The 12,829-nt window shown below is 35.6% G+C and overlaps 1 protein-coding gene across 4 annotated transcripts in view; it reads right to left on the bottom strand.

Moving 5' to 3' along the window:
* NBEA (neurobeachin) overlaps positions 1-12,829 on the bottom strand; it is a gene marked incomplete at its 5' end in the record, with an annotated part of 525,299 nt that overhangs the window by 422,411 nt on the left and 90,059 nt on the right. For all 4 annotated transcript variants that reach the window (XM_082492157.1, XM_082492158.1, XM_082492156.1 and 1 more), the window contains 3 exons: positions 1,922-2,017; positions 2,267-2,367; positions 8,654-8,885. In XM_082492157.1, coding sequence (XP_082348283.1) covers positions 1,922-2,017; positions 2,267-2,367; positions 8,654-8,885 — 429 coding nt within the window. The remainder of the gene's footprint in view (positions 1-1,921; positions 2,018-2,266; positions 2,368-8,653; positions 8,886-12,829) is intronic.

The raw sequence follows: 12,829 nt of genomic DNA on the forward strand, positions 1-12,829 counted from the left end.
GGATGACTCCTCTCCAGAATGTCATAATGTAATCCAACATGCACTACTCAAGAAACGTAAACCTGAAACTCCTATTTCTTGATTTACAGGTGCACAGTCAATGATGAGTGACACGTGAAACAAGATCCCAACCCAGAATACAGAAATAATTATAGAATCATAGAATGGTTAGAGTTGGAAAGGACCTTGAAGATCATCGGGTTCCAACCCCCCTGCCATGGGCAGGGACACCTCCCGCTAGACCAGGTTGCTCAAAGCCCCATTCCAGCCTGGCCTTGAACACTTCCAGGGATGAGGCATCCACAGTTTCCCTGGGCAACCTGTTCCAGTGCCTCACCACCCTCACAGTAAAGAATTGATTCTTAATATCTAATCTAAATCTACCCTCTTTCAGGTTAAAACCACTACCCTTTGTCGTATCTCTACACTCTCTGACAAAGAGTCCCTCTCCACCTTTTGTGTAGGCCCCCTTTAAGTACTGGAAGGCTGCTATAAAGTCTCCCTGGAGCCTTTTCTTTTCTTTTTTTCAATGCCTATTGTTCATTTCAATCAAGACACTTTATGGCCATGTAAAACTGTCAGCACTGAGAACTTAATTTTAAATATGATTTCCAAGAATTGATGCATCTTTTTGGACAGAGAGGAATATTTGAAATTCTTCCCCTGCAAAACTTTTTTTGAAGTTTTAATACAGAATTAAATTTAAGAGAGACATTCATCAGCATTTGCCTTTGAAGCCCACAAATGTCAAAGCAGTATGTGTCATTGTAGACATTCATATTCTGTAACAGCTGTTTTGCTGCTGCATGTACTTTTAGGAGAGGTTAACTGTGGTTTTAATTTAGCAGTAGCAAATGAAACTCTCTCTTTCAAAACTCAGTAATTAATTCCTTACACAATCTGTCCCGTGTCTTTTGCTGACACATCTGTTTGTGCAGCTGAATATCAAATAAGATCAGGGTAGTGACCTAGCCAAAAATAACCAGGTGAAAAACAGTGATTTGCAGCCAGTTTATTTCCCTGATGCAATCTACCACACCAACAGCTGTATTCACAAAGAAGAGGAGGTGGTGGTTTATGCTTGAAGAAAACTATCAATCGGTGCTATTGAGGAAATACAAGTAGAACAGCCCAAGGGATGCTCCCACCACCCTTCATGCACGGGCATTAAAAGACAGGGATGCCAGGATTATTTGCCCTTAAAAGATTCCAAGTTCTACCATGAGCATATACTATTCCATATCAGAATGGAATTGAACCTCAGATCTTGATTTCTCCTCTTTAAGGATTTGTATTTACTGCCCTAATAATTGTATTTATAAATCTGCATACGATATTTGAATTTATTTGTAGGTTTTTCTGAACATACGTGCAGTAAATGGAACAGAGAATATCCATTTGAGAATGTTTAGAAAGCAATAGAATTTCATCATTGTAAGTCCTCTCAAAAAGTAAAGCCAGAAGAAGACTGTGTTTAAATCATTGTCTTGAGGGAAAAGAAACAACTGATGGAATTCAGACAAGAAGAAAAAGATACAATAAAAATTGCGACCAAGCTGTCACTGTAAACTGTGATGACATGCACAAGCTTATACCTATAATTTCCTCAAGCCTCTGATTTATATAATATTAATTACATTATTCAAATAAAATAATATTGGGGTTTGGAATTTTCAGTTTTCGCTTTTGTGATCGTTTCTTCAGACAAAAATTTGCTATTTTACATTCCAATCTCACAAGTGCAACTTCTTAATACTACAACTACCTTGCAAACCTATGGAAGGCAAGGTCTACACTACTTAAGCACGTACTTCCCCTCTTGTTTCCTTTATGAGAATTTCCAAAACCAAATGAAAGGAAATGCCAATGAGGAGCAATTTATTTATTCCTCAAGTTGTGGTATTTTGGGTTGAAAACTTACTGCAGCACTGCAGCCTGGGAAGTTGAAAAAGGTATCAGGCCCATGTCTCTGTGGCATCTGATTAAGGACTGATAATAGTTTAACCGCATGTCTTGGCTGTGAAAACAAGAAAATTGCACAAAAGTCAATAGAACCATTTTTGTACTCTCTAGGCTACAACGGAAACTGGACGGTTTTGAAACAACACAGCAAGTTAACTCTAAAGTAGTTAGCAAAAATAGTTCATAAATATATGTTCAATCAACACAAAAAAATTATTCAAGTTTATATGTCCCAGGAGACAATTTATGTTAACTTCAGGCTCTAATGGAATGACACTTAATGCTTTATCTGATCACAGCTTACCCAGATTCCATTTTCGCCTCGAAGCATGCTGAACAAAAGCTTCAACTCTTTGACAGTGATGCTGTAGCTGGCAAGAACCCCCAACATATCAACTAGAAGATCTTCAAAGGAAAATAAAGTTATTCTGAACTCTGAATTTCATTGTTTTGACAAAAAAGCTGAAAAAGTTAATACCTTTAAGTGTATTCGCAAATTCTAAAATATCAAGCTTAGTAGCCTTAAATATTTTACAAAGGATTTCATATTCTTATTGTTGTAGTTATTTTAAAAATACATTTACATACGCAGTTTTAGATTTTGCACCAGACTTTGAACAAAGTATGTATTAAATTTATTAGGAATTAATTCTTCCCCTTTCATAACATTTATCATACATTATGAACTTCTTGCTTGCTCCTTTCTGTTACGTACTTTTGGGATAAGGGTTTCTTCATTCCTCTGACATTATTGTTTTTAAAAAATTTCTGACCTAAAAGATGCTTGACATTATTCTTCAACTTAAGCACAGCACATTATACTGAGAATTTGTATGGTTCCCACAGTTTTGCTACAGTGATAATGCTTCCAATTTTTAGCAGAATGAAAGGTCAGAAAAAACAAACAAACACCAAAACCCCTCAAAAAATCATAGTGCGAAAACAATAGAAGACCACAATAAAAATAAGTGATCAAAACTGCTAACGAATTTATGTAACACAGCTTTCATTAAAACATCTCAAAACCCATAAACATCTAAAGTAACAGCATTACATAGCCTGCCTTTCAGAGAATATCAGCTTTAAAATTACTGCTAGCGCTTGGATCTTCATTTTAAAACACAGAATTTCATTTTAAGGATTTCTTAGCTTGTGGGACGCTGGACCTCACCTTATATTCCACACTTACTTCTGCAATGAAATGCGCTACTAAGAATTACTACTTCCTCTAGCAGGAGGCAAAACAATTTGCTTATCTTCACAAATGTGGCATAAGAAATGTAAGTCAGAGATCAAGCAGTGAAGTACAGAGTTTCCAAAACTAAAAAGCTATGACAATAGTAACAATCAGAAAATTTCGCCCATAAAACTCGCAGAGGACATGAATAAGCTTATGTCTTATTTTCAGGGCTACCTGCTCTCCTTGTTCATTAGTCTTATAGGAGAGTCTTAGGATAAGTCTTATAGGTGCTGACAAAGAGTAGTCTTAAAAAGCATCCATCCTTTTCAAGGACATTTCACATTGATATTTTGTTTTAAAACACATTTTCTCCCTGCAAATCCCTACATGTGTGTTTTTGAGTAAAACCATCAATATCTGATTAACTTGTTCCACCGTGAAACCAACCTTTGGTCCTCGGTAAGCAAAAGAAACGTGCAAAGAATGAAATATCGTTTCATTTACAGGAGACATAGTAAGCTGTTCAGTGAATGAAACTGCATGTCAGGAAAGGCAAAAGAAAAACATTGTAACTTGCAGACATTTTTACTGAAACATCTGAATATATTCCTAATGTCCAAGTATGGCCTTTTCCCCACCCTCCGCGGTTCTTTAAAGGAAGAGTTTACTTCATCTTCCCTTATATTTGTGACAGAATTTGTCAAGGGAAAGCAAAATAAAGCTAAGGAAACTAAAACCCCTTGTCTTTTGTGATGGTGAATTCTATGACTCAGCTCCTCCCCCAGACCTACAAGCGCCCGCTCCCTTCGCTGTAGGGCCTCCAGCCCGCGATGTGAAGCCGGCAGTGATTGCACATAGTGTACGTGATCAGAAGTTGAGAACAGTGACACACTGAAAACTCAGAAAGGGAAATCAGCACAAGTGAACGCTAATCACTGGCTGAGAATTCACCATTTCTTATTTTGTAGTCTTAGCTTGCTTTTTTGATCAAGCTACTTTCAAATTTTGCTTCCTTTACAGAGAAAAATTGTGTAGAAGAAAAGTTGTTTAGTGAAAATTTGAACATCAGTAAAAAAAACCTTCTAAAATAGATGACAAAAGCGTAAATTAATACAGTCAAACACAGAAATGATCGGCAGATTTTTAAAATTACTGAACACGTGCTGCTTTGTTTCATAGGTAGAGCCCTGTACTACCTCATGGCACAGAAAATTTCTTATTTCTACCGAAGATGTTGATAACCACAGGCATTAGAAATACATATTTATAAATAATGAATAAAACATTAATGGAGAGGAATAAATGTAAGCTCCCTAACAACATAACTCTGGGTAAAACAAAGACCTGCAAGACTGAAGCCCAGTATGTAACAAGTAAGCATAAAGCAAAGAACATCTGTGGAAGTCGAAGCACTTAATGCTAATTAAAAATATTGTTGTAGACACCTCTAAAGAAGGTTTGTTTCTTGTTTAATGTAACAGACTTAAAAAGAACTATACTCCATTACATAACTTTAATCATACTTAATAGAAATTTCATATAAAAGAGTCAATCCACAACTGGTTTATAAATCCTAATAATCCACTCATCTATAAATAGACAAAGGTCACAAAACATACTACAATTGGATTTTTTAATGTTTAGTTCATTTTTTTTTAATATTAAATAAGATCACAGATATAACTGGTATCTATGATCTCATTTCAGAAACAAGATTCTGTAAAATAATATTAAACCCAGAAGGAGAAAACAGGCAGGGTTTCTCATTTTCAATGCATTTCTAAAACACACTGAATGCAACAGATTTTATTTCTGTTAATGGCACCTTCTGACAACTTTCACACCAAGCAGCTTGTACATGATCTATAAATTAACCAGAAAACTTGAAGGAATGTTTAATTCAGTCTTTTAATATGAAAATACAATGGTAGAAGAGACTGCCTGTCTCTCAAGTAACAATAAGCATATATCAAAATGAATGGTATGGCATTAACTTTAGAAGACATATTAAACAGCATTGGAAATGCAACTCCAGGAAAACTACCCTCATGCCTCCTTAACCTTTTAGTAAGACAGCCATGAAATTGTGAATTTTAGCTCTGTTGGTGAAGTAAATTAATTTCTACAGGTTGGCAATAGAGAATGTGATAATTTTGCAGTTTTTCTTTGGAACCAGTTGAAAGAGAAATGCTTATTACCAGCCCATTAATGGCAAAGCAGTCAAAGCCTAACAATTTTGCTTAAGAACTAGGAACTGTTTCAGTGCTTAAGAACTCAGTTCCAGCAATTTTAGAACAATTACCTACAGCATCACAACAGAGCTGCGGGAAAGAAAAGAGGGCTCAAGGGAGACATACCCACTCTGTATGAGTTCAGACTACTTTCCCATCTACCATTCAGACTTCTCTGAAGGTACGACAGGCACACTATCCCAAAGAGCCTCTCAGAGCAGATGATCTGCTTCATTACTCATCACCTGCAAACAGAGAACTCTAAAAAAGTGAATCCCTCAAGGAAGATCCCGTGCAGTTGTTAAAAAAAAAAAAAAAAAAAAAAAGCAAGAGAGTATTTTAGTACTCTTTTCCCCTTAACCATTGATAAAACGGCTGACCGTCCCCTGTCAGTATAACAGATTATCATAGTACAAAGATGACTTCTGACAGATGATGCTTCTTGGAAAGCAAATTGGAATACAAGTGGCAATGATCCCATCGGGATTGCAGTTGAGACTTTCAAGGTGATTAAGGCCGAATCTGCAAAATCTCAAGGAGTGAGATACTGATGGTGCAGCGAAGCCTCAAGAATCTGACAGCATTCCTCTAAACAGACAAGTTCTCACTGCAGAAGATTGGGTACATGTTTATTTGCTGTTGTCCTACTTTCATAAAACCAGAGAAGAGTGGCTTCAGACTTAGAGTGGTCCTGAAATCGTTCTGTCAGAACACAAAACGGATGTTATGCCTGTCTTGTCTATGTAAACCTTATCTAGTTCTAATCACAGCATTTCACAAAGGAACAAGTGAGATGACCTAAAAACCAACAAACAAACAACTCCCATAAAAAATAAATAAAAAAGCAGAAAACCTGTACCCTTTACAGATGATAAAAGCCAATTGCAAAACATCGGGCTGACAAAGTACTGTTTTGGGAATAAAGTGGTACTAACTTCATAGGAGTAAGCACTAACATGGCTCTCGTTCAAAACATCCTCCCTGAATGTTAAAAATCATTTTGCCATAAAATCGTTTACTTTATTCTCTGGGTTTGGAAAGTTCATAGACATATTTGGGGCAAAGCAGTTCTACAGTCATCTGGTGTCAATTATGACCTCAACATCTGCATAGCAAATTAGGCAACACAGATACTGCATTAGTTGTCACCAATTTTGTCATCAAGTGTCTACCATTGAACTAGTTATTACATGACCATATTAACTACTTCTGACTTATTACCAACAGTGTTGCCATTTATAAAAGGGTGGTGAAGGGCTTGCAGAAGTCAAGACGTAAAAGCAAAATGACAAATTTGGTTGCTTTTATGTCTTTGTCAGAAAAACTCTCAAAAAACCCACATTCTCATCTATTTACAGTTATCAGAGAAAAGCCATACAAAGCGTGATCCCTGCTCATAATATATAGAAGACTATTCAGATTCAACACACGTTGCAGAGCTAAAATGCCATCAGAATTCCAATTTTCAGTTTTGATTTTAAATCAAATATGTGCTCTCTTTGTCCATGTAAGTATACAGAAGAGCAAATTTACTGATATTTTCTTCTGCAGAAGGTCTCTTTCTGAAGTACTGTGTGACCACTCTCATGAAAAGATTAATGGGGTAGAGGCTCCATTAATTTTTTTATTAATGTACTACCCCTGGCTTACATTAATAGTTGTAAATTCAGAGTGATTTTTCAATTCCCAAGTGCTCCTGGAAGTCAGATCCTATACTCTTGATTTCTCACTTCTACAATTAGCTAAGCATTTTTAAAAATATCTCTCTAATGGGGACATCGTTACAGTTATATATGCTACATCCAGAAGCACTATCTGGGGGAGCTCAAATTGGACAAATTTTATCGGTTAGATTACTGATGTAAGCACATATTAAATCCATGAGTGAAACCCTGAAAAACTTCAAGATAGAAACGTTTGTCTTCATCAACTGATGTCTTATATTTAACGTGGAACAAAACATCTTTGCCCTTATGCTACTCTGACATATTCACAAGCCCTGCAAAACAAAACATACCTGGTGAAAAACACTGGTTTGTGAATCAATTGATCCGTTATACTTCAGTCTGAATCTCACAGTACAATATTTAGCATAACACTTCTGGTTTTAGCATTTACACGTACATTTCTAATCAACAAGGTGTTCGCTAAGACCTGCTTTGAAATACAGACTGCAGCTTTTTCAAATTCTTATTATTACAGACACCTTTATACTGAAAAAAAGGCAAGGACAAAAGCATCCCTGAATAAACCAGTTTTCACGCTGCTGTTATCCTCCTCTTGTTTCTGGTCTGAAATCCTTGCTGGTTTGCTGTTCCACAAAACCTGTATACGTGTCAGGAATCGGATCATAAACTAAAATCTTAGAGTTATGGAAGACAAACCTCTTCAGTCTTTCAATAATGCCTCACAATTTACGTATCCGACTGCCAGTCCCAGACTATATAAATATTACGAACTACTTTTACAGTGAGTTGAAAGAAACTGCTTGGCTTAAGTTTCTCCCCAAGAAAAATAAGTAGATAAACAGTAATCATACGTAGCTCTCAGATGCCATATTTAAAAGTGATAGCCAAACCTGCTGTTAACCAAGCAATTCAAGATTACAATCTGTACCCTACTACTGAAAGGACATAGTATGGAATAACATAAACTCCTTCAAAAGTATTCTGAAACCCTTATCTGTGCAACAACTTCGTCACTTATTTCCAGTAAATGAACAAAGTATGCTATTTTTTTAATGCTGTAAAAAATTATAGGACATTAAAACCCACAACTATAAAAAGTGAAGAGATAGTATAAGGAGCACAGCTATGCATTATGAAATGGTTGTTTAACATAATCCGAATGTCAAGCATTCAAAGCTATGAATAATTTCTGATATGCTGTCAGATGTAGGTTATGTTTAAAGTGGATCATCATAACAATTCTAACATCTGAATAATCCAAAATGATCAATGCACTTAAAAACGAAAATGTTACCTTGGCAGTTAAGAAGTATAACATGTACTGTTCTTAATTATGTTCAAAATTGCTTTTTTTTGTCACTAAGATATCATCTTCTCAGATGAACTAACAAGCGGTTATTTTAAACAATGTATCTACCCTTTTAAGCTAAGAATATATTTTTGTAATTTTTCCGAAAAAAGCACTTCTGACTAGCAGTACTAACCAAAATATCACATTAAGTAAAACCCAAGACATCCCGAACCCTTCCATAATCACAAAACGTTGACAGTTCAAGAATGCAATAATTATTTTATCGGTTGGCAATTTATACCTGCAATCATGTCGTCCACAGTACTCATCTTCAGCAGTACCTGTTCAATTAAGCCAACTTCTGTGCTAGTCTGTAAATTACGGACACTTTTACGTAGAATGGCTGTGAACATACTCCAGATTTCTGCTTGGCACGTTACATCACAGTGCTCCAAAAGCTCTGACATGCACGTAATGCTCTCTGCATCCTGGATTATAAAGTTCATCTCTAGATCAAATTCGCCACCAACCAGCTACAAAAGAAAAGAAGAAGAGCGTCACAATGTGAAATACATCGTTTAGTGTCTTTCATATCTGCATTGTGACCAACACTGGATATTTTTTGCGTGATGAGAGAGGTAATTTTGAGAGGGAAACTCAGAGCTATGATTTGGAAGGCAGCAAGTCAACAATCACGCTGTGCAAAACATAGCTGGTACAAAATATACATATAATGAAACATTACCTTTAATTTCGACATAGTGCTGAATACAACACTTTCATAAAATAAAATCAAAAGATATTTGAAGTATTCCTTCCTATAAAGTAATTAGCCTGACCCAGAGAGATGTAGCACAGAAGCTGCAGAACCTGAAAAGCTCAAAAGCAATTGAAGCTTTCCTACAGTTCTCTGAAGAGAAATTTACCTACTCTGAAATAAAAAAGACACTGAAAATGACTTAGCTATGTTTTCTCCTGATATAAACCAACATTTTTCCTTAGTTACGCGTTCGCAAGACCTTACTGCCCTTTCCATTGTACCACACAAATAGTCATGCAGTCACGCTCAGAAAAAGAATCAGTGATCTGCTCTGGACCACAACAGACACGGAAAAATTGCTTAATTATGCCACAGATCAATTCACCGTGAGGCCAAGGAAACCTACTGCTGGTGTAAGGGAGAGACAGCATTGGGAGAGGAACAAGCACTCAGCTGAAAAGTGATTTAACAGCAGCACTGACGAAATCACAGCCTGACTCCTATCTAGCCAGATACTTGCAAAATGCTACCCAATGTCCCGAGCTCCAATTAATAGCACAACCACCAGGCACATTTTAAGGAGGGAGAGAAAAAAAAAAAAAAAAAAAAAAAAAGAATTAGCAATAATTTGCAAAAGATATAATCAAGACCAACTATATCTTAAGGGATGGAACTCACGAATTTCAATTAGTCACTTGCATAACTTCAAAAAGATGAACTCAAAACACCTTACTGAACTGAATATAAAACTTAGTTTTAAAAAATAATCCCCTTTTAATGGCAAAAACATCTTTCAATTCTGAAGGAAACAAAGCCTGAGTCTCATGCATCCTACTTTATCCAAGTAATCTTGAAGAATTTTGAAGTCACCACTGTTAAATTTCAATAGCTGCAAATATATTACCTTATTCAGAAAGGCAAAGAACAGAATAAATTAATTCTAAAACAATTTTAAGACATTCTTTTCCATTTGTTTCAGGAAGTTATATAATTAAAATTGCAATAGTATGTTTTAAATTAGAGATATTCAAAGAATTCATCTCTCATAAGTGCATAATTTCAACGGTCACTTTTAATAGAAGGCTATTTCAAAGCCTATTTAAAAGCAGTTGGTATCGCCTTCAAATTAAACTCCAAACGAGAAGCAAGCTGAAATACTATGCAAGCTCTTTTTTTTGATGGTTAAACCTATCCAAATATTCAAAGTCTTCTTTCAGACCCAACCTTCAGACAGAATTAATACAGCTGAGCAAGGACTAGCCTTGGCTTCTACCTTAATTCAAAATTTTCATCCACTTACAAATTACTTTTTCTCTATCAATTAACTGCTAATAACCAATTTATAATTTTCTAACATAAAAGCTTCTAACATCTTAAATATATAAACTGACTGCCTCCCTAGTTCTCCTGAGACATTTAATTACATTCAAATAAAACTATTATGCTAATTAAGATTTGTATTTTAGTTTAGAACTTGTAACTGCAGATGATATATTTGCATATTTGGTAAACACATAAAAAGTACCAAGGGCAGGCAATAAAACTGTCAAAATTAGAAGCATGGTATTTCTATGGTCATTCGTTAGAATCATTAAATAATTTTACAGAGGTAAACACACTTTTCAAGAAAGCCAGGTGGGGTTCCTATTTCCGAAAACAGCAGTAACCGCTGCACACTTCACCCACAATCTGTGTGGTTGTTTTCTTCAGATCTCCCTCCACTTGGATGAGCCTCTCTGAGATTATGTTAAAAATGGACAGAAGCAAAACAGGCACCTGTACAAGACATTCAATGAAACTCTCTCAGTTGCTTATTCTACGACAAAATGAAGCACCTTCTGGAAGTGTCTACATCTTTCCATTTCTTTCCATGCAGGAAATCGAGGATGAGAAATCGTGTTTGTGGAGCTTCCATCCTTGGATACACTCAAAAGCTGCCTGGACATTGACATGGACAACCGGCTCCAGTCCGCCCCGCTTGGGCAGGAGGGTTGGATCAAAGAACCTCCGGAGATACCTTCCAACCTCAACAATTCCATGATAATATTTAGATATACAACTTTCAGATACCTAATTTAAGTGAGATGAATCCCACCACTTGGTTTTGACAACGTTTAAGTTGTCAAAGATCTAAGAACAAGGAAAAAGGCAGTAATACCTCAGTTGGAATGCAGAGATTCAACACAGACTGATCTCTCGTTCCTCAAACACTATTAATTGTAAAATTCTTGCTAATGTAAATTAATAAACTATAACAGAGTTGTTAAAGCAGACAAATAATTCACAACTGACAAAAATAATTCAAACTCCATGTGCTTGCTAATGTAAATTAATATACTAATAGGTAATATTGAAAAGATCTGCATCAAAATCTGCATCAAATCTGCATCAAAAACCACACTGAATGGTAATAAGATTGGTTTCATGGAGAATCTTCTACTGGGCTATGGACTACCCAGGAAGTACTACAATTTTTTCACTTGTCCATTTGGCAGCAAGAGATTTATCATCCATCACAGTGAATGCTTATTTCACCAAAGAAAACATTAAGAAGTAACTGATTTGTCCTTAACTGCAGCTTAAGCATATTTCAGCCACCAGCAATGATCATAATTATCATTAAAATCAACTTCCTCAATAAAGGAAACAAATTAATACGCTAATTAAATGGTGATGGCAAAAATTTAAGAAGGTTAAAATTTAAGAGGGTTACTTTTTTAAAGTGGTCAAGCTAAAAATCAGCATAAATCAAAAATACTAACAGTCATGGTAAAAAGAAGTCTAAGAAGACAAGGAAAATCCAGAGAAAAATGAAGTGAGTATAGAGAAATAAATTACCATGGTTAAATTGTGTTCAAAAGAAATACAAAGCAACCACATCTGCTTTAAAATGTAAAAAAAGAAATATAATTCAGCCAAGAAAAGAAGTAGAACATTCACTATAAAAAAAAAAAAAAAAAGCTTTGTCTAACAACATTTCTACTCCTGTATTTCCCAAGCAAAAGACAGTAGGTAAAGAGGAATAACCAGTCTTCACAATAGAGGGAGGTTATCAGTGGAGAACCACAGCAATAATGAGTTGGTAACAAGTGCAGATACTAATGAAAGGACGAAGATTGTTGGAGCCAAAAATCACTAAATGTAGCTAAAAAACCACCAACTACTGAGAGCTGCAAAGATTTTTCTGATATCAAGTGGTCGGGCAACAACACATAAGAAGCGTTCAAAGTTAGTAAATGCAAAGTAATACCACATTATTATAGTTTTACCCATATGCACAAAATGACAGGCTCTCAAATCTGCTATTATCAGCCAGAAAAGAGATCTTGGAGTCTCTGTAGGTACTACTTTAAATAACTACGCCACATTAAAAACCGTCAGTAGGCAACTAAAAATTCATAATGAACTTGCAACTTCATAACTTGGGTACAATTCTGGATGCAGTACCACACACAAAAGTTAAATCATACTGCCATAAAATAACTTATTTTTAATATAACATGTGGAAGAGTTCTGTAAGAAGAGAAATTTCAGCTAGAGTACAATATGAACACTAAGATAGAAATCCTTACAGGACCCGGTATACCATATCATAAATCAGTGCGGTTTCCATATCACAGATCTCAAATACAATCTTTTTTCTTATGTCAAACAGTCTTAATTTGCATTCTTCAAGCGAACATTTAATATTCAGTAAAGAACATGCTTTCACTGTGA

The sequence above is a fragment of the Vanellus vanellus genome, assembly GCF_965231255.1.
Source record: "Vanellus vanellus genome assembly, chromosome: 1".
Taxonomy (NCBI): domain Eukaryota; kingdom Metazoa; phylum Chordata; class Aves; order Charadriiformes; family Charadriidae; genus Vanellus; species Vanellus vanellus.